General features: G+C 38.3%; 1 protein-coding gene across 1 annotated transcript in view; it reads left to right on the top strand.

The window, feature by feature from the left end:
* The window catches only part of ZBTB11 (zinc finger and BTB domain containing 11), a 36,535-nt gene extending 28,002 nt beyond the window's left edge, over positions 1 to 8,533 (top strand). The window contains exons 6-11 of the mRNA XM_036916455.2: positions 1,080 to 1,325; positions 2,601 to 2,745; positions 3,446 to 3,563; positions 5,763 to 5,921; positions 6,055 to 6,230; positions 6,744 to 8,533. Of these exons, the coding sequence (XP_036772350.2) occupies positions 1,080 to 1,325; positions 2,601 to 2,745; positions 3,446 to 3,563; positions 5,763 to 5,921; positions 6,055 to 6,230; positions 6,744 to 7,261 (1,362 nt within the window). The 3' untranslated portion in view covers positions 7,262 to 8,533. The remainder of the gene's footprint in view (positions 1 to 1,079; positions 1,326 to 2,600; positions 2,746 to 3,445; positions 3,564 to 5,762; positions 5,922 to 6,054; positions 6,231 to 6,743) is intronic.
* Positions 8,534 to 27,066: the final 18,533 nt, after the last annotated feature.

Raw genomic sequence — 27,066 nt, 5'->3', positions numbered from 1 at the left:
GAAGTGGAGGCAGCTTGTTGTGCTGCAACATTGAGTTCCGCAGGCGCTGCCCTAGCAGCAGTGAGGTACGCAGAATCCGGCTTGGCCACCCATGGGGAGAAAGGAGCTCTTGGAGCTGGCTCCTACAGGTGCCTCCCTATTTGTTCTGAAACAGGGTCATGAAATCTGAGAGAGTCTTCCTGTGCCCACCAGGCAGCAAAGTTGGATACTGTGGGGCTGAGTGGGCTGGCACCTTGGTGGTGTGCAGGGAGGTGCCTAGGGGCTGAGCCACCACTGAGCGGTATGGAGCACCTCGGGCTCCTGAGAGTGCTCAACCAGCTGGACTGGGGAGGTATCATTCACCTGCTCTTTTCTGCTGCTGATACAGCTCTGTCCAACCCTACCCTCTCTGGTTCCCTTCCCACTGCTGGCAAGTCTTTCAAACTGCTGCCTCTGTGTTGGGTCTCAGTGGGACCAACAGAGTGTGCCTGTCTTCCACAGCCAGCTGGTTTCTTAGCCTCCTAGTGTTCCAGCTGTCTGTAGTGTCCAGTCCCGCTAATTACCAGAGCCTAATGCAATGTGGACTTGTGTTCCCAGAGCAGATCTCCAGGGTCAGGTGTGCTGTGTTCCTGTGTACCTATAACCCCACCACTCTATTTCTCTTCCCCACTCCTGTGGGCTGGGGTCCTACTTGGTCATGGCTCTGCCGCTTTCCCCTTTCCTGTGTCATCTTCTTTTCTTCCCCAGGTGTAGATGGTGTGTTTTGTAGTCTCCAGTTTATTTTCAGGTCTAGTTGTATTTGCTGTAGTGGCTTCTTTTGTGTGTGTGTGTGTAGGTTTCTGCCTTGCCTTCGGACTCTGCCATCTTGAGGCTTCTCCTCTTCTGTGGTTAGATTATAAACCTCTGCAGAATAGGGACTGGGTCTTCACCTTTGGTCTTTATAATCTGGTACCTAGCATGTTATATAGTATACACATTATATTAGTTTATTGATTTATGTGATTGTAACAAAGAAATGTGAAGTTGAAATAACAGTCAGGTTTTACTTAACATTTGTAACAATTAAATTTAGAAAGAATTTTGTCTACTTTTTCTTTTAGCTGTGTAAGAAACAATTTCAGTACAGTGCTTCCTTGAGAGCACACCTTATTCGACATGCCAGAAAGGATGCACCTACTTCATCCTCTTCCAATTCCATGTCTAATGAGGCATCAGGAACATCGACTGAGAAGGGCAGAACCAAACGAGAATTTATATGTTCCATATGTGGAAGGACATTACCTAAATTGTATTCTCTTCGAATACATATGTTAAAGCATACAGGTGTGAAGCCACATGCATGCCAGGTAAAGCCATATGTTTATTTTGTCATAAAAAGAAGATTGGAACTTGTAATGAGACTGGTTGATTCCAAAGTCACCCTTACTCTTGTAAAATGCCACCGGGGCTTCTGACACCCAGTTTGTTGTCTGGTTCAAGGGTGATTCCCATTTGTGTTCTTTACTTTGCTGTTTCATGTGTTGTAATTTGAAATGACTCTATTTAGAGTGTTTGAGAAACCAGGATTCAGAGGATATACTGGGTGAGAGTAACCAATTCATCATCCAGTCATCCTTTAATTTTTAATAGGACCTACCTGGACTGGAAAGGAACGTGTGGCTTAAACACATCTCTTTAGCAAAAGTCCTACTTAAGCTATGTGTCCTTCTCTAGAGCTGAGGACTGAGGTCACTTCAGTGCCAAAATCTGAGTCTTGGTTGAAGAATCCTGTGATTAGCCAGCTTTGGGCTCTTTGAAATACTGAAAATTAGTAGCATTTGTAGCTTTTCATTTAAGCGTGAACCACTGTTTTTATTAATAGCTTGGAATCCAGGAAATTTTTTTTTCCAATGAGATTTTTAATGTTTTTCTTTCCCTCTCTTTTTATTATGTGAGAATAGAATAAAATAGAGCCTCATGTGCCCTTTATCCAGCTTTAGAAGTTATCAGCATATGGTCAGCTATGTTTTATTTATACTGTCACTCATTGTCGTACTGTCCCCTAAGTGTCATTTTATTCACATAAAAAACTAAGTATTAACTGGCCCTCTGGTTTTCTGGCATAAGGGCATTACTCAAAATGTGTGGTCCATGGGAAATAAATACAGAATGGATAGTAAGCACTTAGAAACTATCATGGCAGTTTGTCACTGTTGTGACATTTTTATTGTGTTTAGCAAAATATGGATTGGGGAAAGAAAAAAACTGGTTCTTAATCGGAGAGTTTGAGAAGCCCTCTTCTAGATGGTGTAGCAGGAAATGAGTATCTTTTCTTCACTAAACTATCTTTTAATATAAGGTGTACTGTTAACAAAAATCACAAAGACATCATCAGATCTTTTTGTACTGCTTTTAGATCCTCCAGTGATTGTATGAATATAAGAAAAATAGCAATATTTAAGAACTGAATCAGAAGATGATCAGCTAGCTAATATTAGCTGATATGTTTCAACTTTTGTCATTTTGTTTACAATTTAAATTTTTTATTTAAAATGGCATACTAGTTTTTCTGTCCTTGTTCTGCAGAAACAGCCCCTATTTAGTTATCTGTTTTACTGGTTAAAACACCTGTGCTATCTTAGGTCTGTGGAAAGACTTTCATCTACAAGCATGGTCTAAAATTACACCAAAGTCTCCATCAATCACAAAAGCAATTCCAGTGTGAACTATGTGTTAAGTCATTTGTTACCAAACGGAGTCTTCAAGAACATATGAGTATTCACACAGGTAACAAGTAATTTGCATTAACATAATTACATATTACATACTATTTTTTTATATTGGTTATGCTATAATTTTAGAAATTATATTGATATACTGATGGAGGTATGTGGGCATTTTTTTTATTTAAAAAGGTTAGTTAAAAGGTGTTTTCAAAGCTAGCTTAGAGCTCTTATTTGTGTAAAAATATTCATTGTTTCCCTCTGTTAAAAAAAAAATGTGTACTGAGTATTAAATCATGCGTAATTTAGATCCAGGCACCCAAAGAAATGGTCATGCTTTTAAGAAGTCAAGCAATAGGTAGAGGTAACTCTCAACATAATATGTGGCTTGTAATTTTATTAGAATATTTAGTCCACATATATTTATTTTCACATATGTAAACAGTTTGTGGAAATGGCCGATGAAGGGTAGATATGGCTCTAAAGCTTATATTCAACTGTGTTATTACAATTCAGATTATCATGCACATTCTTTGGGTAGCAGTAGCCAGCCTTGCCACAACTGTAGTTGAGAGGAAATAGTGATTTTGGCTATTAGTGCTCTGGGCTAAAAACAGGGATTTTTATACCCTTAGAAAGTGGCTGCCAAATATTAGAGCTTACATACTCCTTTGATAGAGTAGCTTCTGAAATATGACAAAGCATTCTGTTGGAAGAGTACCTGATCCTGGATTTATGACATATTTTTTGTTGTTGTTTAATAGGAGAGTCCAAGTACCTTTGCTCAGTTTGTGGAAAGTCTTTTCACAGGGGCTCTGGACTCAGCAAGCACCTAAAGAAACATCAGCCAAAGCCTGAGGTTCGAGGCTATCATTGTACTCAGTAAGTATTTAATAGGTGAACTAATCAACTAATTTTCTTAAGGTCTTGCTTGGTTGGTTTGAAACTTGTTTTCAAAAGAAAATACTTGTAGTGACTATAGTTGGTAACACTATGTTATATAATTAAATTTGCTAAGAGTAGAACTTAAGTGTTCATATATATTTTATTTATATATATATCAGTTTACTTACTAACATAAACATATATCAAGGTAATGTCTTTATTAGATGGGAGTTCTTTCACATTGTATACATGTATCAAATCACCACAAAGTACACTTTAAATATCTTACAACTTTGTCAAGTATACCTCAATAAAACTGAAAAAAGAAAATTTGAACATAGTATTAAACTATTACTTGTTTACTCTTGGTTTTAATCAGTCTGTTTTTGTTTGTTTTCCGTAGATGTTGCTGTTTATTTATGATTTTTAAAAAGTTTTATTTAGATATCACATACCATACAAATCACTCATTTAAAATACCCAGAAGAGGTTCAAGTGTTCTACCTAGAAATGCAGATTATAGGGAATAAGGGCCTCTCCCTCGTGCTAGTCAGTTTCTTTTTAGGCAGTTCTTCTGAAGTGCTGGGCCCTTTCTGTCTCTTCTTCCTTCAAACTCCTTTTCTTTTCTCCCTCTTCATTTTTCAAAGCCTCCTGAAATCTCTTTTTTATAACTGAGGTAAAATTCACATAACCTAACAACATTTATAATTTCAAAGTGAAATTCAGTGGCTCTTGGTACATTCACAGTGTTGTACGAGCATCACCATTGTCTAATTCCAGAATGCTTTCAGCACTCAGCAGGCAGCTGGTAAAACTGTCTTGGCTTCTCCTGTTGGTACTGAGTCAGCCAGAGATGAGCTCAGGTCTTTCTCAGGTCTAATCTGAGTCTGTGCCCAGTCCTGGGCAAGTGTGTGGACTAATCAATTCCTGGGAATATGTGGGTGTTTTTCAAAGCCCCTTTTCCCCAAGGCATCTTATTCCCCAGCCTTTCTTCCCAAGATTTTGGTTTGTTTATTGTGTGTACCAAACTAGTATCCCTTCCCCCAGGCAGCAGTGGCTAATATATTTGCCTTTAAGCGTTTTCAACAAACTCCTCCTCTCCCCAGTCCTCAGCCCTGGGAGAGCTAGGTAAAATAAAGGCAAGTCCTTGAGGGGATCCTTCAGGGAGTTCCCAGACAGGTCAAAACAACCAACCACTGTTCTTTGAGAATCAGCCTCCCTGTAATGCGGTATTGTCTTCATGGCTGCTGCTGAGCTGACGATGGGGATGGGGCCATCATAAGTTGAAATACCACAAAGCTCTTACCAAGATTCGATTTTTTTTCTTGATTAAGGGTTTTCCTGGTCACTGTACACTTTTGTTTCCAGAGTTACAGTGAAATTAAATCTGACAGTTTTGGGCAGTTTGCTTTTGTGGAGGAATGGGCTTTTGGAGTTCCCTACTCTGCCATATTTGCAGATGTCACTCTAATCAGTTTGATTTTAAAACAAAGACAGTTTATTATCATTGCATGTTTAGTTGCAAGTGAAAGAAAAGCAAACCTAAACTAGCCTGAATGGAAGGAAAAGTCTAGGAGTCTGAAGGTTTAATGTAAACTACATTGAGATTCATTAATACTTGGTGTCTCTGAGGCTCCATATGGACAAGGTAATAACAATGGTTTCAGCCTCACATTCTCTCAACCCCCAAATTGTCAAGCTGCTTTTCTGATAGTTTATATAAAAGCCCTGGGATTTGCTCTCATTGGATCTGGTTAAGTCATCGTTGAATCAAGCAATTGGAATCAATCCCAAGGAATGCTGTGCTTTGATTGACTTGGCCTGAGTCAGCTTCTCCACCCTATCGTCAGGGGTGAGGCCTACTCTCAATGCATGGACAGAATGGGACAGTGAAAAAGGGGATCATATTGGTGGGCCTGTCTCTCAAAAGGGTGGAGAGACAGAAAATAAGGGACCTCTGTTAATAACCTTTGGGAACTCTGCATGATTCTTTCTAAAATATTTCTGGTGCTTGAGAGCTAAAAGAATTTAAAACCCTGCAGCCTTATTTCAAGATCAAAGCACTAGCAAATTCTTTTAAAGTGGGATCATCTTATGGAGTTCTAGAAACCCAAGAATATACCAAACTCTTGGAAACTTGTTTTAAAAAAAAAGAGTAAGATGATCCAGTTAGGTGATTGAACTTTATTATTGCAGATGTGAAAAAAGTTTCTTTGAAGCTAGAGATCTTCGCCAGCACATGAACAAACATCTTGGTGTGAAGCCTTTCCAGTGCCAATTTTGTGATAAGTGCTATAGTTGGAAGAAAGATTGGTATTCCCATGTGAAGTCTCATTCTGTTACTGAGCCTTACAGGTGGGTAAATATGAGGAGGATATGAACTTAATTGAGATATACACGTACACACACATACATATACACACATGGATTAATTCTTACAGATGCTGGTGCTAAGGGGAAAATAATTTAGGTTTCCCCCGTATTTTAGGTGTAATATATGTGGCAAAGAATTTTATGAAAAAGCATTGTTCAGAAGGCATGTAAAGAAAGCTACCCATGGGAAAAAGGGAAGAGCAAAGCAAAACCTGGAACGAGTGTGTGAGCAATGTGGAAGAAAATTCACTCAGCTGAGAGAGTATAGGAGACATATGAACAACCATGGAGGTAACTATCAACATTCTAGAGAGATCTAAATAGAATAAAAGCTAATGTAATAGTGATTCTCCTTTACTAGCTCTCTTGCCTTTTACTTCTCCTTCCTTGCTAAGAAATTAATTTCATATCATGGAAAATCTATTCAAGTGATAGAAGTGATCCTGAACCCTTGTACTTACTTGTTGTATATACAGATAGATTCCTTTTTTAGTGAACTTAATATCCTATGTCAATATTTTTATGCTGAAATGGACTTCTTGAAGTCTCTGTCTCCTTATTCCTAGGATTGTAAGATTGCTGTTAAATTAGTCTATGCATGGAAACTTAAAACTTTTTCTCAGTAACTTTTATCCATGGGACCATCTTTAGGGAGATTATTACAGAATGTGGTTTAGTCTAAGGTAACCTTACGTAAAAGATTATCATAGTAAAGATTGAAATGCTTATTATCATCTTTAATATATTTGATACTTGCACATCACCACACACACACATCTTTCTTTCTTTCTTTTTTTTAAATAGGAGTTAAGCCATTTGAGTGCTTAACATGTGGAGTAGCTTGGGCTGATGCCCGATCTCTAAAACGCCACGTCAGAACACATACTGGCGAACGGCCTTATGTATGTCCTGTATGTAGTGAAGCCTACATAGATGCTCGGACACTCCGTAAACATATGACTAAATTCCACAGAGATTATGTGCCTTGCAAAATTATGCTGGAAAAAGATACCCTTCAGTTTCATAACCAGGGAACTCAAGTGGAGCATGCTGTTAGCATTTTAACAGCAGATATGCAGGAACAAGAAAGCAGCGGTCCTCAAGAACTTGAGACAGTTGTAGTAACAGGAGAAACAATGGAAGCTCTTGAAGCAGTTGCAGCTACTGAAGAGTGTCCATCGGTATCTACGCTTTCTGACCAAAGTATCATGCAAGTAGTTAATTATGTATTGGCACAACAGCAAGGACAGAAGCTATCTGAAGTTGCAGAAGCTATTCAAACTGTTGAAGTAGAAGTGGCACATATTTCAGAAGCTGAATGATAGTAATGGAAATAAGAAGTGACATCTTATGGATACGGAACTCAAGAGTGTTTGTTTACGATACTGTGTGACTATTTACCCAGAGTTTGTATATCAAGGCTCTGGGCTGTTTGGTGATGTTTCAACGTTTCTAAACGGTTTGTCTGGCTAATAGGTTCTGGAGAAAAGTCCATTAACTGTAAAAAAAAACATTGAAAACAAATCTTATTCGATGGCAGTGGTTTATTATGGAATACTTTTATGAATTAAATGTTTATAAAGGACTGTACTAAATTAAAACTGTACAGTTTTATTTGCATTTTGACATTATATACTTTGAGTTTAAAAGGCTGTATCAGTTAGCTTTTCTTTTATTCTCAAAATATAGAGGTTCTGTGATTTCTTTTGTCCTGTTTATGGATTTAAAATATTCTAATATAAAGCATTTTAGTAGGATGTATATTACATTTTTTTAAATGCTTCAAATCTGTGATTCTTGACTTAAGTATTTATTTTAACTCCTTATAAGTCAGGGATTCTTTGTTTTAAAGCACTTAATGAGTTACATGTTGTAATCAAGTTTGCACAGTATGCTTACCTCTATGGGGAACCCTTAAAACAATAGCTGATTTTTAAAATGCCATGAAAATGCATGAAATGCCTATTAAAGCCTTACTATATTATCTCTTCAAGGCAAGTAAATTGACCATGAGCAAAGAAGAGTTACTAAACACTGTTGAGGGGAAATTTCTCCTTGATAACATGGGACAATGAATGATAAAAAGAATCTCATTCTTTGCTGAAGAATGACAACTTAAAACTAGGTTTGGTATGTTTGTAGTTTTTATATCATGTTTAATTCAATTTGTTGGGAAACTGCAGTTTAGAAATAGGATAGCAATATGGACACCTGTGGTGGTCCTGTGGATACTATATAATTGTCAAGTAATTTGAGGATATTGAAAATCTTCAATTCAGCCCTCACTATAGTATACTACTAAAATTGATTGATTATGGTCCACCAAATTGTTGAAAGTAAATTATTTTAAAAAGTTACCTGAGAATTATATTAATTTGTGTGTTTGATTTTTCAATTCCCACCTTTTTAAGCTATCCAATTTTCCGATTTTCAAAATAATGGTGGGGAGGTGCCACATTTCTCTCCTCTGGAAGCTACCACTCAAGCTATAATTGTTAAAATTAAACTTTTTAAGTATTAGAAGCTAATACAAAGTATAAAATTAAGATATAAGCAAATCACATGTAAATCATTCCAAAAGCACAAAAAAAGAATGTGCCTTTATGTACATATATTAAGATCTTTATTCCAGTTTACTTTAAAAAAATGGCTTCAAAGATAAACGGTAAATGATGCCATGCATGCATTATACTTGCATATGTCATATTTGCATTTTGTAAATTTCCCATTGTTTCAATAGCTGTGTTGCTGACTTAATTTTAAGTGAATTGACATACAGTGTGTATAACTTTATGATGGCTGCTTGTTTATTGTATTTTTCAGTTAGTGAAACTGTATTCAACCTTACTAAAATTTGCAATTGTGTCTTATGTTCCATCCTTATCATTGTTAATAGATTTAGTTAACTGTATAAGGCCATTTAATGTATGTCATAAATATGTAAATAAAAGATGTTGAATATTGTTAAAAAGCATAAGCTTTGGAGTTGAGCTGGTCACTATTTTCAATTCATAAATTTTCAATTCATAAATCAGTTGCTGTTATTTGATAAGTTATTAAGTTAATCCATTTTAGAGGGAAGAGGAACACATTAACCCTTGAGAGAACACGTAATATTAAAATATTTACTCCTACACAAATTATTAAAAGTAGTGTGAATAACTGCCAATTTTGAATAATTGAAATGTGTAGAATTACATAAATTACATGTGAAACAATGGTGCCAAAAAGACAGTTTTATATTACCAAGGAAGAAACTTCTATATTTAACTTATAACAATTCCTTTTTGAAACATGCCTTGTTTTTGTTGTCAGGTCACTGCCCTCAGATTGTGGGCAATCTGCAGGTTGCTGCAGCTGCTAAACAGTGAGTCATTGCTGTTAGCCACTGAACTGTATCTTTGATAGAAATGAACTAACTACTCCTCTAACTTGGATTTTAATCTGTTTGTTTTAGTAAAAAGTCTTTACAGAATATCAGTTACCTTTAAAACTGCTGGACGTAAAGCTAATAATCTAAACCTTCAGTGTGCTTTTTTCTTTTTAAGTAGCATTGCTATAAACTATGTATGACGCTTCCTGCTCACGATTCTTCTTTTCAAACCTGTAATTTCTTTTTTTTTTTTTTTAGATAATATTTTTTATTGAAGGGTAGTTAACACACAGTATTACATTAGTTTCAGGTGTACAACATAGTGATTCAACATTTATATACATGATAATTCTAGGTACCAGCTATCACCATACCAAGTTGTTACAATATTTTTACTATATTCCTTACGCTATACATTACATCCCGGTTACTTATTTATTTTACAATTGCAAGTGTGTACTTTTTTTTTTTATTTTTTCTGAGGGCATCTCTCATATTTATTGATCAAATGGTTGTTAACAACAATAAAATTCTGTGTAGGGGGGTCAATGCTCAATGCACAATCATTAATCCACCCCAAGCCTAATTTTCGTCAGTCTCCAATCTTCTGAGGCATAACAAACAAGTTCTTACATGGGGAACAAATTCTTACATAGTGAATAAGTTACATAGTGAACAGTACAAGGGCAGTCATCACAGAAGCTTTCGGTTTTGTTCATGCATTATGAACTATAAACAGTCAGTTCAAATATGAAAACTCATTTGATTTTTATACTTGATTTATATGTGGATACCACATTTCTCTCTTTATTATTATTATTGTTAAAATGCTGAAGTGGTAGGTAGATACAAGATAAAGGTAGAAAACATAGTTTAGTGTTGTAAGAGAGCAAATGTAGATGATCAGGTGTGTTCCTGTAGACTATGTGTTAATCCAAGCTAGACAAGGGCAATAAAACATCCACATATGCAGAAGATTTCTCTCAGAACAGGGGGGGTGAGGTTCTAAGCCTCACCTCTGTTGATCCCCAATTTCTCACCTGATGGCCTCCCTGCGACTGTGCCTGTCTCAGGTTGTTCCTCCCTTGAGGAATCTTACCCGTCTCTGGCTAACCAGTCATCTTCCGGGGCCATACAGGAAATGTAAAGTTGATAAGTGAGAGAGAAGCCTTATTGTTTGAAAAGGTTAGCTTTTTACTTCTTTACATATTTATGCCCTGTGACTTCTATGCCCAGCATTTGTCTTGAGGTATCTTTACCACTTGGAAGAATTATGATACTCGGTAAATTTGATAGGAGGCATGAATTCTATTTAAGGGTTGTAATTAGGAAGGAAGAAGAAAAGCTATAGAAGTAGCAGGCAGAAGAAAACATGGGAAGATTGATTATTTCTTTGACATATCTTCTTGTAGAGTAACTTCAGCATGTATAGGTTTTAAACTACTAATTAAATTGCGCGCACACATTAACATAATAGGAGTATAGTTACACAACCAAAGCATACCTGTAATTACCAGCCATCTCCAGTGAAACCAAGAAAACCAGTTAGGCACCTTAGGCATTTGTGAAAACTTATCTATGATATGGTGGATATTGTCCAACTGAACTTGAACAGTCTGAGAGAAATCAGACAAATTAAAACAACCCATTCCTCGGGAATGTTCACATCCCTTATGTTCTTTTAACAGTAAATAGTCTGTAGTTGTAAGATTTTGGAGCGCTACAATTTGCACTTCTCCTAATTCTTGGTTGAATTCCAACAGTATAGATCCAGTCAAATTTGTTGTTTTACTGTATGTACAGGCCAGCTTAGATATCTCCTTCATTCCCATGGCAAGTCCAGGAACTGGTGGGATGAGTGCACCTACACCTGTAGGAGTACGTGGATCTTTGTTGGGGTTTTTTGATGATCATCTTCTGGCATGAGTCTTCCAGAGAGTGCAGATGTTAGAAGTTCTTTTTCATATCGTATCTTAGTTCATTTTCAGGGTAGCCCAATTAGGCTTTGATCCTCTGTATAAACAAAAACAGACCCTTTGCCTACACTTTTATATGCCATTTATATCATTGTGTAGAACTCATTGGAGGTCACCACACAGGAACTGCCTTTTTTTTTTTTTTTATCATTAATCTACACTTACATGACGAATATTTTGTTTACTAGGCTCTCCGCTATACCAGGTCCCCCCTATATACCCCTTTACAGTCACTGTCCATCAGCGTAGCAAAATGTTGTAGAATCACTACTTGCCTTCTCTGTGTTGTACAGCCCTCCCCTTTCTCCCACCCCCCCATGCATGCTAATCTTAATACCCCCCTTCTTCTTCCCCCCCTTATCCCTCCCTACCCACCCATTCTCCCCAGTCCCTTTCCCTTTGGTACCTGTTAGTCCATTCTTGAGTTCTGTGATTCTGCTGCTGTTTTGTTCCTTCAGTTTTTCCTTTGTTCTTACACTCCACAGATGAGTGAAATCATTTGGTATTTCTCTTTCTCTGCTTGGCTTGTATCACTGAGCATAATACCCTCCAGCTCCATCCATGTTGCTACAAATGGCAGGATTTGCCCTTTTCTTATGGCTGAGTAGTATTCCATTGTGTATATGTACCACACCTTCTTTATCCATTCATCTATCGATGGACATTTAGGTTGCTTCCAATTCTTGGCTATTGTAAATAGTGCAGTGATAAACATAGGGGTGCATTGGTCTTTCTCATACTTGATTGCTGCATTCTTAGGGTAAATTCCTAGGAGTGCAATTCCTGGGTCAAATGGTAAGTCTGTTTTGAGCATTTTGATGTACCTCCATACTGCTTTCCACGATGGTTTACATTCCCACCAGCAGTGTAGGAGGGTTCCCCTTTCTCCACAGCCTCGCCAACATTTGTTGTTGTCTTTTGGATGGCAGCCATCCTTACTGGTGTGAGGTGATACCTCATTGTAGTTTTAATTTGCATTTCTCTGATAATTAGCGATGTGGAGCATCTTTTCATGTGTCTGTTGGCCACCTGTATTTCTTTTTTGAAGAACCGTCTGTTCAGTTCCTCTGCCCATTTTTTAATTGGGTTATTTGTGTTTTGTTTGTTGAGGCATGGGAGCTCTTTATATATTCTGGACGTCAAGCCTTTATCGGATGTGTCCTTTTCAAATATATTCTCCCATACTGTAGGGTTCCTTTTTGTTCTATTGATGGTGTCTTTTGCTGTACAGAAGCTTTTCAGCTTAATATAGTCCCACTTATTCATTTTTGCTGTTGTTTTCCTTGCCCAGGGAGATATGTTCAAGAAGAAGTCACTCATGTTTATGTCTAAGAGGTTTTTGCCTATGTTTTTTTCCAAGAGTTTAATGGTTTCCTGACTTACATTCAGGTCTTTGATCCATTTTGAGTTTACTTTTGTATATGGGGTTAGACAATGGTCCAGTTTCATTCTCCTACATGTAGCTGTCCAGTTTTGCCAGCACCATCTGTTGAAGAGACTGTCCTTTCGCCATTGTATGTCCATGGCTCCTTTATCAAATATTAATTGACCATATATGTCTGGGTTAATGGCTGGATTCTCTAGTCTGTTCCATTGGTCTGTGGCTCTGCTCTTGTGCCAGTACCAAATTGTCTTGATTACTATGGCTTTATAGTAGAGCTTGAAGTTGGGGAGTGAGATCCCCCCTACTTTATTCTTCTTTCTCAGGATTGCTTTGGCTATTCGGGGTCTTTGGTGTTTCCATATGAGTTTTTGAATTATTTGTTCCAGTTGATTGAAGAATGTTGCTGGTAGTTTCATAGGGATTGCATCAAATCTGTATATTGCTTTGCACAGGATGGCCATTTTGACGATATTAATTCTTCCTAGCCACGAGCATGGGATGAGTTTCCATCTGTTAGTGTCCCCTTTAATTTCTCTTAAGAGTGACTTGTAGTTTTCAGAGTATAAGTCTTTCACTTCTTTGGTTAGGTTTATTCCTAGGTATTTTATTTTTTTTGATGCAATTGTGAATGGAGTTGTTTTCCTGATTTCTCTTTCTGTTGGTTCATTGTTAGTGTATAGGAGAGCCACAGATTTCTGTGTGTTGATTTTGTATCCTGCAACTTTGCTGTATTCCGATGTCAGTTCTAGTAGTTTTGGGGTGGAGTCTTTAGGGTTTTTTATGTACAGTATCATGTCATCTGCAAATAGTGACAGTTTAACTTCTTCTTTACCGATCTGGATTCCTTGTATTTTTTTGTTTTGTCTGATTGCCGTGGCTAGGACCTCCAGTACTATGTTAAATAACAGTGGGGAGAGTGGGCATCCCTGTCTAGTTCCCGATCTCAGAGGAAATGCTTTCAGCTTCTCGCTGTTCAATATAATGTTGGCTGTGGGTTTATCATAGATGACCTTTATTATGTTGAGGTACTTGCCCTCTATTCCCATTTTGCTGAGAGCTTTTATCATGAATGGATGTTGAACTTTGTCAAATGCTTTTTCAGCATCTATGGAGATGATCTTGTGGTTTTTGTCTTTCTTATTGTTGATGTGGTAGATGATGTTGATGGACTTTCGAATGTTGTACCATCCTTGCATCCCTGGGATGAATCCCACTTGGTCATGGTGTACGATCCTTTTGATGTATTTTTGCATTCAGTTTGCTAATATTTTGTTGGGTATTTTTGCATCTACGTTCATCAGGGATATTGGTCTGTAGTTTTCTTTTTTGGTGGGGTCTTTGCCTGGTTTTGGTATTAGGGTGATGTTAGCTTCATAGAATGAGTTTGGGAGTATCCCCCCCTCTTCTATTTTTTGGAAAACTTTAAGGAGAATGGGTATTATGTCTTCCTTGTATGTCTGATAAAATTCCAAGGTAAATCCATCTGGCCTGGGGTTTTGTTCTTTGGTAGTTTTTTTTATTACTGCTTCAATTTCGTTGCTGGTAATTGGTCTGTTTAGATTTTCTGTTTCTTTCTGGGTCAGTGTTGGAAGGTTGTATTTTTCTAGGAAGTTGTCTATTTCTCCTAGGTTTCCCAGCTTGTTAGCATATAGGTTTTCATAGTATTCTCTAATAATTCTTTGTATTTCTGTGGGGTCTGTTGTGATTTTTCCTTTCTCATTTCTGATACTGTTGATTTGTGTTGACTCTGTTTTTCTCTTAATAAGTCTGGCTAGAAGCTTATCTATTTTGTTTATTTTCTCGAAGAACCAGCTCTTGGTTTCATTGATTTTTGCTATTGTTTTATTCTTCTCAATTTTATTTATTTCTTCTCTGATCTTTATTATGTCCCTCCTTCTGCTGACCTTAGGCCTCATTTGTTCTTCCTTTTCCAATTTCGATAATTGTGACATTAGACCATTCATTTGGGATTGTTCTTCCTTTTTCAAGTATGCTTGGATTGCTATATACTTTCCTCTTAAGACTGCTTTTGCTGTGTCCCACAGAAGTTGGGGCTTAGTGTTGTTGTCGTTTGTTTCCATATATTGCTGGATCTCCATTTTGATTTGGTCATTGATCCATTGATTATTTAGGAGCGTGTTGTTAAGCCTCCATGTGTTTGTGAGCCTTTTTGCTTTCTTTGTACAGTTTATTTCTAGTTTTATGCCTTTGTGGTCTGAAAAGTTGGTTGGTAGGATTTCAATCTTTTTGAATTTACTGAGGCTCTTTTTGTGGCCTAGTATATGGTCTATTCTGGAGAATGTTCCATGTGCACTTGCGAAGAATGTGTATCCTGTTTCTTTTGGATGTAGAGTTCTGTAGATGTCTATTAGGTCCATCTATTCTAGTGTGTTGTTCAGTGCCTCTGCGTCCTTACTTATTTTCTGTCTGGTAGATCTGTCCTTTGGAGTTAGTGGTGTGTTGAAGTCTCCTAGAATGAATGCATTGCATTCTGTTTCCTCCTTTAGTTCTGTTAGTATTTGTTTCAGGTATGTTGGTGCTCCTGTATTGGGTGCATATATATTTATAGTGGTTATATCCTCTTGTTGGACTGAGCCCTTTATCATTATGTAATGTCCTTCTTTGTCTTTTGTTACTTTCTTTATTTTGAAGTCTGTTTTGTCTGATACCAGAATTGCAACACCTGCTTTCTTCTCTCTGTTGTTTGCATGAAATATGTTTTTCCATCCCTTGACTTTAAGTCTGTGCATGTCTTTGGGTTTGAGGTGAGTCTTTTGTAAGCAGCATATGGATGGATCTTGCTTTTTTATCCGTTCTATTACTCTGTGTCTTTTGATTGGTGCATTCAGTCCATTTACATTTAGGGTGATTATTGAAAGGTATGTACTTATTGCCATTGCACGCTTTAAGTTTGTGGTTCGCAAAGGTTCAGGGTTAGCTTCTTTACTATCTTACTGTCTAACTTAACTCGCTTGTTGAGCTATTATAAACGCAGTCTGATGATTCTTTATTTATCTCCCTTCTTATTCCTCCTCCTCCCTTCTTCATATGTTGGGTGTTTTGTTCTGTGCTCTTTTTAGGAGTGCTATCATCTAGAGCAGTCCCTGTAGGATGCCCTGAAGAGGTGGTTTGTGGGAGGCAAATTCCCTCAACTTTTGCTTGTCTGGGAATTGTTTGATCCCTCCTTCATATTTAAATGATATTCGTGCTGGATACAGTAGTCTTGGTTCGAGGCCCTTCTGTTTCATTGCATTAAGTATATCATGCCATTCTCTTCTGGCCTGTAAGGTTTCTGTTGAGAAGTCTGATGATAGCCTGATGGGTTTTCCTTTGTAGGTAACGTTTTTTTTTTCTCTCTGGCTGCCTTTAATACTTTGTCCTTGTCTTTGATCTTTGCCATTTTAATTATTATGTGTCTTGTTGTTGCCCTCCTTAGATCCCTTGTCATGGGATTTCTGTGTACGTGTGTGGTCTGAGAGGCCATTTCTTCCCCTAGTTTGGGGAAGTTTTCGGCAATTATGTCTTCAAAGACACTTTCTATTACTTTTTCTCTTTCTTCTTCTTCTGGTACCCCTGTAATGCGAATATTGTTCCTTTTCTATTGGTCACTCAGCTCCCTTAAACTTCTTTCGTTCCTGGAGATCCCTTTATCTCTCTTTGCATCAGCTTCTCTGCGTTCCTGTTCTCTGTTGTTTAGTCCATTAATGGTCTCGTGCATCTCGTCCATTCTGTTTTGATGTCCTTCCAGAGCTTGTTTTATTTCTGTATTCACCTTCCTTAGTTCTTGCATATTTCTCTGCAAGTCCATCAGCATGGTTATGACTTTTGTTTTGAATTCTTTTTCAGGAAGACTGGTTAAATCTATCTCCCCAGGTTCCTTCTCGGGAAGATATAGCAGATGCCGAGGCTGTCTGGGTTAGTCTTGTCTGGATCATATTTTTTTGCCTTTTCATGTTGACAGGTGCTATTGACTGTCAGCTGGGAGGGCCAAACTTTTCACTTGCTACTGGCCTTTCTTACTGGGACAACTACGACCCCTAGTGGCTTGTGTTGGGTTATTGCGTGTAGGCTGGGTCTTTGTGTCTTGCCCGCCGAAGTGTAGGTATTTTCCTTTCTGTGGGCGTGGTTTGCCTTAGGCTGTTTCTCTGCTTTCACAGTGCCCGGAGGGGTAATGGACGGGGTATGCTGTTTGGCTGTTTACCTCCGTGAGGGGTCTCAGAGCTGCTGCCCAGGTGGTTAGTGCGCCCGGTTTTCCCTGTAATTTCCGGCCACTGGGCTGTGACCTGTGTTGTTTCCGTCAAGCTGTTAAGTCCCTGTCCCTTTAAGACTTTCAAAAAGCACTCACTTTTCTTTGTCACAGGGGCATCAGCTTCGGCACCCACTCAGAGGTCTTGCTGCCCTATTTCCCTAGTTTCCAGCCCTCCACGCATGCACTGTGTCTGCGCTCTGGTGCGGGTGGCTGGGCCTGGGTGTTTAGCAGTCCTGGGCTCCCTCTCCCTCCCGCCGGGAGCTGGGGAGAAGTGTGCTTGGGTCCCGCCGGGCCGGGGGTTGTATTTTACCACTTTCACCAGGCGCTGGGCTCTCGCACGTGTGGATGTAGTCAGGCTGTTGTCCTGTGTCTTCTGGTCTCTCTTTTAGGATTAGTTGTATTTGTTGTATTTTCAAAAATATATATGTTTTTGGGAGGAGATTCCCATTGTCCTACTCACGCCGCCATGTTGGCTCCGCCTCTCAAACCTGTAATTTCTTTGGAGATTCCTAAACAGGGGTTTCCACATCTGATACTTGGATCATAGATAATAAAAGCCTTTGTCTCTTATGACCCTATAAATTTATCAGTTAGTTTGTGAGGCTTATGACACAAAGAAGCATAGACAAGTTATTTATTTAATCTTTTAAAATATACTTATTTTATAGTCTATTATCTGATGTTTTGAAATTTAATACTGCTGTTCTATTTTTCCTCGTTTTACAGATTTTAGTGTATGAGCCCTAAATGGGACCTTAACTAGATTTAGGAGTCCTGTGCCACTCACCTAGGTTGAGGATGGGTCCTTGCAGATCAGTTTTGCTTCTGCCTAGCTCCAAGAGTGGCTAGGTACTATTTTTATATTAATTTCTCAAACTATGGTTTCCATGACCAACATCTAAAAATTTGAACTTTAGATCAGTGTGAGGGCAAACTCATTGTAAATCTTCAACGGAGGCTTTTTGCCCTAGGACAGACTATTATCCTTGTTCGGGTTTGCTCATTCACTGAAAGTGTCTCTCTTCAGTGGTCCCAGTTTTGTGTGGAATTCTTAATTCCAAGTTCTGTGTACCTAAATCCTGGTATCTTGTCACCTTCAGGCTGTCAAAAATCAGTCCTTTTGAAATTGGCAATGCCATCTACACAAGGCTACTAGTTTCAACTCAAGTTTCCTCTAATTTGGAGACCCTATGACATTTCCTTTCTTACAAACTCAGCAGTATGATTTTGAAAGGTGTTTGTTATAGTTTATCAAGAAGAGATTTTTCTGGTATTTTAATCTCTTCCACATTCTGGACACTAAATAATGTTATTTCTTTAAATATTTTCCCCTTCTGGTTACTCTTACTTCTGGAAGTTTTATTCCTACCCTCAACACATCTCTCATTCTGCCCATCTTTTTCTCCCTGATAACCTTCTGGGAGTTCTTCAATTTGATCTTTAACTTTTAAAAATTAAATTATCCATTGAATTCTTCAAAAAGGTTTGTATTTCTTACACTAGCATTTCCACTTGTTTCTTCAGAGGTGCAAATTCCTGTTTCCCTTTTCCATTCATCTTTCCTGATCTTAGTGATTGAATTTATTATGCTGATTTTAATTTCTTACTGTGCTCTGCTAAAAAATTACTTTTTGTGGGAAAACAGTACAGCTTCAGCATTCTATCATTGATGGATATTTGGATGATTGTCACTCTGGAGCTACAAGAAAGTGGCAAGGCTATTTTGATCCTCGTGGTATGTGGCAGGCATTTCTATTGGTACATAACAGAGGAGAATCTGACTCATTTGGATTTGTGAATGTCCAGCTTTAGCAGATAATATGAATATTTTCAATTTACACTCCCCAGTGGTGGTTGCTTTGCGTGCTTGCCAAGTACAGTTAGTCTTACTTAATACTTCAGCCATTCTGAGAGGTATGTGTATAGTATTCCATGGGTTTTCCCATTTCCCAGGTGACTAATAAGGTTGAACACCTTTTCATTTATTCTCAGAAAAAGACACACATTCTGGCTCCCCTTGAAAACCCTCATGATTTTCTACCATCTACTTTCCTAAATTCTGGCTAGAGGTTTTTCTTAAGCTTTAAAAGGTTACCCTGTGAATTTGTTAATCACTTTTTTTTTTTGGCCTCTTCAGCCTCTACCTTTCAGGTATCTAGGTGTCCAGACCTCTTAATCATTGGGGATGCTTCCAGTTCTTCCATTATCACTTCAGCCACTGAATTCCTTAGCAATGTTTCTAATTTGTTACTATCATTCTATTACAACTTATTACTATTAACATTTTATTCTAAGCTTTTATAAACTCATGTGTGCAGCATATTACCAATATTTTTGTTTCCTAGCTTCCAGACTTGTTTTCCTTGTCTTACGTAATTACTTCCCAATTATTTTAAGCCGCCCTTCATCATGGAAGCTACCTAACAGTTCTGTATCTACAGCTAAGATGCCACAATAGGAAAAGGAAGTTTTATGTGCCATGAGATTGTAATTCCTCATATCTGCAGGGTGATACTACCAGCATCCCTTATTCTCAAAGTTGGCCTGGAATAGCAGCTGTTTTTAAGTTACTCTGACCAGAGGTAGCAAGGCCTGTGGTTAAAAGGCATCCTTAAGATTCCCAATTTTCTTAAAGAGTATCATATTGCCAGTGCCTACTGTGGAATTCAGATGGGATCACATGAGAAAAAACCTGTTTAAATCAGTTGAGAAAGTGACATTATCTTTCTAAGTGGTCCTTTTGAGAATGGAACTACACTTAAACCCTGTTTTGGGAAATTTTCTGGTTTGGTTTGGGAAAATTGGTATGGTTATGTATATAATTGTTTATACATAATGTTCCACACACAATTGTGTTGATGGTACAATTTGGAGATTTTATACCCAACAGGTGTTACACTGATGAAGAGAGGTTAACATGTGAATCTCTGAGTCAAACTACCACTCACACCTTGTTATTAAGAAATTTTAACTTTATAACAAAACTAGCAGAAAAGTATAAAGTTCCCATATACCCCACCCCCACACATGTAACTTTTTCATTCTCAGTTGCATTTTCAGTCAGATCTGCTTTACAAGCAAAATGCATTTGCAAGTATTTCAACCTCTAGTTACTTGGATTCTTTGTGTTACTTTCTGTGCATTACTTTGTTTACATGTTCTACTGTTTGATCTCTTCCTTACAGTGGGAGTATAAGACTATATTCTCTCTCTCTCTCTCTCTCTATATATATATATATATATAAATATAAAAGTTTAAGGCATGGTCACATGGGTAGTCATGGTTTCTATTAATCCTTGTTTCACATCAACTATGATTAAGTTATGGAATTTCAAAAGCTGGAATAAGCTACTCCAGGTGTGTGACTAGCCTAAGGTCACAGTGCTAGATTCTGAGTGAAATGCATTTGTGGTGCATCACTCAGTTCAGGTGACTGTTCTTGTAGTAAAGTTATAGTGGTCAACCTAGGTATTTTACATAGTACACAAGTATTTTTTCCCTAATTAAGCAATGTGATTCAATTGATATCGCAGACAAAATGCTCCTAAAGAGTTTTAGAAAAAAACAGATTTAGGGTAACAGCACATTTTTATTATATATAAAATAAAGTGCACAGGTATGAATAAGAGTTCTATGTCCACGTGCAATAGTTAAGTGGGTATCTGTAATGTGGCTCAAGGCCTTTGGTCTGAGTTCTCATGTAAAGCTCTAGCATGACAGCTAATCTAATTCATCTTATTTTGAGATACCTCCACTCCCACCCATTCCTCCAATTAGACACGTAATGCATGATCAATGTAGGAACTTCAGAAAGTATAGAAAGTGAAAAGAAGTAAAAAATAAAAACTAATCATAGTTAACCAAATTATTGCTAATCCAAAAATGGATTTCTGTGGGGGTGGAGGGCTGTGTCAGCACCAGGGATTTCTCATGTAGAAGTTGAATCTTCAGGGGTTTCATTGTAGTGATGGGCAGCTTGATACCTGCTCTTCATGAAGAAGCTGAACCTTCTGAAAGATCTGGATTTTGGTCTCTGGGCCCCTCTTCTAAGATGTTAAGTCTGTCTATTATTCACTTACTCTCTCAGCCCTGAAGGCAGTACTTTCTTATTGCGGTTGCTATTTCTGCTACACCTTGGAGTCCTCATTTTAACAATTCTTCAGATTTTGCTTATGATGGGGTAATATATCATAAGTTGAAAATATCATAAATTGAAAATGCACTCAATACACCTACTATAGCCTACCTTTAATGTGCTCAGAACACCTGCATTAGCCTACAGTTGGGCTAAATCATCTAACACAAAGCCTGTTTATAATCAAGTGCTGACTATCTAATGTAACTCACCGAACACTGAGCCAACAGTGAAACACAAAATGGTTGTATGGATACAGAAAAATTTTAAGTGTATTGGTTGTCTCCCCTTGTGATCATATGGCTGACTAGGAGCTGTGGCTCGCTGCTGCTGCGGCCCACTCTCACAAGAGAGTATCACACTGTGTACTGCTAGCCTGGGAGAAGATCAAAATTCAAAACTCCAAGTGTAGCCTCCACAGAATGCATATCACTTTTACACCATTGTGAAGCTGAAAAATCTGAAGCCAAACCAGTATAAGTCAGGGACTGTACTGAAGTTTTCTTTCATTGATACAATTTTGAAAGTCTTTGACAAAATTCAACACCCCCTCAACAAGCAGCCTGCCAGTCATTCCCCTAAATGGCACGGACCCTGACACACTGGCCCAGTAGTGGGAGAGCGGCAATGGGTGCCGGGTGCCGGCGGCACCAGAGGGGCCCGGGACAGGCCTGCGCGAGCCTGCGGCGGTGGTGACTGAGTGGCCCGCGCACGCCAGTGGCAGTGGCGCCAGAGGGGCCCCAAGTGTTGCTTGTGTGTGCTGCGGCGGCAGCGCCAGAGTAGCCCGTGGGAGCCAGTAGCGGTGGGGGAGGAGCAGCCCAGGAGCAGCTGCACTCCCTCCCAGCAACTGCCCAGAATCCCAGCCCGACGCACAGCTGCCTGGGCCAGACCCAAAGACTGCTGTAGGCACACAGCTGCCCGGCAGGGGAGACGCTTTTGTGGGGGAGCGCACCTGGTATGCCTGCTACTCCCCGCAGGGCTCTGCGCTGCTCTGATGGAGACCCCGCCCACAGCAACTTAGGGAATTAACCCGGTGGCTGCTCCAGGAGGGCGGGTAACCGACACAGGCAGCGGAGAAGGGCAAGGCATCCAGCAAGCAGGAAAGGACTTTCTTCTCCCAGCTGACACACCCGCAACCTGCCTACAGCCACTGCTATCACCATGAAAAGGAAGGAGAATTTAGTCCAGTCAGAAATAGTCCAGACAACCCGAGAGAGGACCTGTGGAAATAGACCTAACCAGTCTCCCTGAGAAAGAATTCAAAATAAAAATCATAAACATGCTGATGGATCTGCAGAGAAATATGCAAGAGCTAAAGGAGCAAGTACAGAGGGAGACTACAGAAATAAAACAATCTCTGGAAGGACTTAAAAGCAGAATGGATGGGATGCAAGAGGCCATTAATGGAATAGAAACCAGAGAACAGGAACGCATAGAAGCTGACGCAGAGAGAGATAAAAGGATCTCCAGAAATGAAACAATATTAAGAGAACTGTGTGACCAATCTAAAAGGAACAACATCCGTATTATAGGGGGTACCAGAAGACAGAGAGAGAAAAATGGATAGAAAGTGTCTTTGAAGAAATAACGGCTGAAAACTTTCCCAAACTGGGGGTGGAAATAGTTGCTCAGACCACAGAAGCACACAGAACTCCCAACAGAAGGGACCCAAAGAGGACAACACCAAGACACATAATAATTAAGATGGCAAAGATCAAGGACAAGGACAGTTTTAAAGGCAGCTAGAGACAGGAAAAAGGTCATCTACAAAGGAAAACCCATCAGGCTATCATCAGACTTCTCAACAGAAACCTTACAGGCCAGAAGAGAATGGCATGATATATTTAATGCAATGAAACAGAAGGGCCTTGAACCAAGGATACTGTATCCAGCACGATTATCATTTAAATATGAAGGAGGAATTAAGAAATTCCCAGACAAGCAAAAGTTGAGGGAATTTGCCTCCCAGAAACCACCTCTACAGGGTATTTTACAGGGACTGCTCTAGATGGGAGCACTCCTAAAAAGAGCACAGAACAAAACACCAACATATGAAGAATGGTACTGGCACAAGAACAGAGCCACAGACCAGTGGAAGAGAATAGAGACTCCAAGCATTAACCCAAACATATATAGTCAATTAATAGATGATAAAGGAGCTATGGACATACAATGGGGGAAATGACAGTCTCTTCAACAGATGGTGCTGGCAAAACTGGACAGCTACATGTAAGAGAATGAAACTGGATCACTATCTAACCCTATACACAAAAGTAAATTCGAAATGCATCAAAGACCTGAATGTAAGTCATGAAACCATAAAACTCTTAGAAAAAAACATAGGCAAAAATCTCTTAGCCATAAACATGAGTGACTTCTTCATGAACATATCTCCCCGGGCAAGGGAAACAAAAGCAAAAAATGCCAACAAGTGGGAATATATCAAGCTAAAAACCTTCTGTACAGCAAAGGACACCATCAATAGAACAAAAAGGTATCCTACAGTATGAGAGAATATATTCATAAATGATAGATCCAATAAAGGGTTGACATCCAAAATACATAGAGCTCACACTCCTCAAGAAACAAAAAAAGCATATAATCCAATTAAAAAATGGGCAGAGGAGCTGAATAGACAGTTCTCTAAAGAAACTCAGATGGCCAACAGACACATGAATAGATGCTCCACATCGCTTGTCATCAGAGAAATGCAAATTAAAGCCACAGCGAGATATCACCTCACACCAGTAAGGATTGCCACCATCCAAAAGACAGACAACAACAAACGTTGGCGAGGTTGTGGAGAAAGGGGAACCCTCCTACACTGTTGGTGGGAATGTAAATTAGTTCAACCATTGTGGAAAGCAGTATGGAGGTTCCTCAAAATGCTTAAAATAGAAATACCATTTGACCCAGGAATTCCACTTCTAGGAATTTACTGTAAGAATGCAGCAGCCCAGTTTGAAAAAGACAGATGCACCCCTATGTTTATCGCAGCACTATTTACAATAGCCAAGAAATGGAAGCAACCTAAATGTCCATCAGTAGATGGATAAAGAAGATGTGGTACATATACACAATGGAATATTATTCAGCCATAAGAAGAAAACAAATCCTACCATCTGCAACAACATGGATGGAGCTAGAGGGTATTATGCTCAGTGAAATAAGCCAGGCGGAGAAAGACAAGTACCAAATGATATCACTCATATGTGGAGTATAAGAACAAAGAAAAACTGAAGGAACAAAACAGCAGCAGAATCACAGAACCCATGAACGGACTAACAGTTACCAAAGGGAAACGGTCTGGGGAGGGTGGGTGGGAAGGGAGGGATGGGGGGAAAGAAAGGGGGCATTACAATTAGCATGTATAATGTGGGGGGGTATGGGGCTGGCTCTACAACACAGAGAAGACAAGTAGTGATTCTACAGCATCTTACTACACTGATGGACAGTGACTCTGAAGGGGTATGTAGCGGGGACTTGGTGAAGGGGGGAGCCTAGTAAACAATTTTCTTCATGTAATTGTAGATTAATTATCCCCCCCAAAAATTCAACACCCTCTCCTGAGAAAAGCACTTAATAGGAACTAATGGATATGTTAACATAAAAAATGTTCACCTCAGTCCAAAAGCCAGCATCTGAACGGTAAAACACTGGAGATGCTACCACTGAAAACAAGGATAAGGCAAGGATGCACACTACTTCTATTATTCAACATTGTACTAGAGGCACTGAGCAATTCAATTAGACAAAAAACAAAAAACAGAACAGGTAAAGACTCTTTGCAGGTGATAGGACAGTACACCTGCCAAATTCTAAAGAATCAATAATTCAGTAAGATAGCAAGATACAAAATTAACATAATTGCCACCTTCATATTCTAAAACAACCAGCACATAATGGTAGAGAAAACCCCTTATCAAGAGCAACAAGATTTAGAAATTATCTTAAGAAATACACAAAACCTATCTGAGAAAAAATTTAGAACACTCCTGAAAAGACACAAAAGCAGACTGCTCAATAAGGATAGCTTAATATCATAAAGATAAGTTGTAAGTTAGATCTCAACCTCACAAATACATAAAATTATACTCCAAATTAACCAGCAATCTATTTAAATTTTAAAATGACAATACAAGCACTAGAAAAACAGAGCTGAATTCATCTCTAACCTCAGTACAAACTAATGATTAACATAGAATTTATAGGCAATAAAAGATTAACAGTTTACTACATAAAAATGGAAGCTTTATGTATTGCAAAAAACCCTGCCATAATCAGCCAAAAAACAACTAATAATTGGGAGAAACTCTAACATATCAAGGGTGAAGAGTTAATATATGAATTCTTAAAATCACTCTGTTCAGTAAGCTAACAGCAATGACACCTCAGTACCAATGTATTCACATAGTGCTGATTTTGGTTCCCAAATACCATTCTGTGGTAAAAGGAATCATGGATAAAGAATCACTGATTCTAGGGCTAGAGAAGAGAAAACACAAGATGAGTCCAATCTTCTGATGCCAGAAAGTTAGTAAGTATTAAAAAGGATGGAGACATGTCAAAAAGATATGACAGTCAACTGGAAGGGGTTTGGCATGGACCAATCAGATTATTTTGTGTAACAAAATAATGGTAGCAATGTGTTATAACCTAGAGAATAACATAATAATACATGGGCCTGTATCAAAAGAAAAGTTGAAATAATGGAGAAAATTTCTTCACAGTATTTCAACCATTAAAAATAGAAGGTATGAAAACAGAAAATCATCATTTGGCAACTACTGCACTAACAATTGTTACAGTAAAGAACCAATGATGGTAAAAAAAGGAACCCTGAATGCCTACCAGTTAGTGGGCAACTGTTGAGAAACAGGATACTTAACACAGTCCCAAGAGCTTTCTCATAACATTAAATAGTAATTCGACTGGAGAAATCTGGCAGACACCATCCTAACCCAGTGATCAAAATTAACATTGCTAGTAATAGGACAAATTCACATGATGTGCTTGCTGATACACTGACAACAGATTACTTCTGTGCTATTCTTGCCAAAAATGCATGAACTGAATTTAATCATGAAGAAACATTAGGCAAACCCCAATTTGAGGTATCTTTCACAAATAATTGGCCTATCCTTTTCAAGAAGCTCAAGGTCATGAAAGACAAACACCAAAGTACCCCAGATTAAAGGAGCGAAAGAGATGACAACTAAATGTGTAACAGTGAAGTGGGACTAAGGAGATATTACTGAACAAATGGTGAAATCTGAGTGAGGTCAGTAGAGCAGTATAAGGTAATATAGTAAATACTGTAGTAATGTTAATTCCCTGATTTTGACAAATTGGTCTGGTGTTATGTAAGATGTTTATATTTGGAGAACATGGAAATACTTTGTAGTATTTCCACAATAGTTTAAGTCTTAATTTTTTTCAAAATGAACTTAAAAAAAAAATTGAAAGTATCTTCACTTAACCAGGAAAGTAACTTGAACAATTCCTCCACAGTATGTCAAGCTGAACTTAACTAGATTTAACATCTGAAACTCAATAGCCTTCATTTGTAATTAATTAAATGAATCTGATTTCTAAAATGTAGCTTAATCTTTTCATTTACTTGGACTTGACCTATTGGGCAGCATCAGTATACACATTAAAAAAATATATTACATAGAGATAATGGAAGGCTGACACTTACGAGAGAATACCTTTTAACATTAGAGATTTTTCAAAGATAATGCCTTGGCAGCATTTTCTGTAGCACAGGATGGACAATTTGGCAGTGGATAGGGAGGATTTGGATTAAGTCATTTCCAACCTGAGATACGGTAATGCTATAGAACTATGTGCTAAAAGTTACGTAGACTCTAGTAATAATTTTACATCTCCCATTACTCTGACCAACAATCTGAGCAAGAGCAACAATTGTAATATTTGTCTCATTGTTAAAAAACCAACAGAAAAAAACAGCAACAATTAAATGTTAATAGAAAATGAGAACACTAC

Source organism: Manis pentadactyla, chromosome 1 (genome assembly GCF_030020395.1).
Source record: "Manis pentadactyla isolate mManPen7 chromosome 1, mManPen7.hap1, whole genome shotgun sequence".
NCBI lineage: Eukaryota > Metazoa > Chordata > Mammalia > Pholidota > Manidae > Manis > Manis pentadactyla.
The sequence above is the reverse complement of the archived record's forward strand: the minus strand, read 5'-3'. Positions and strand labels throughout refer to the sequence as shown.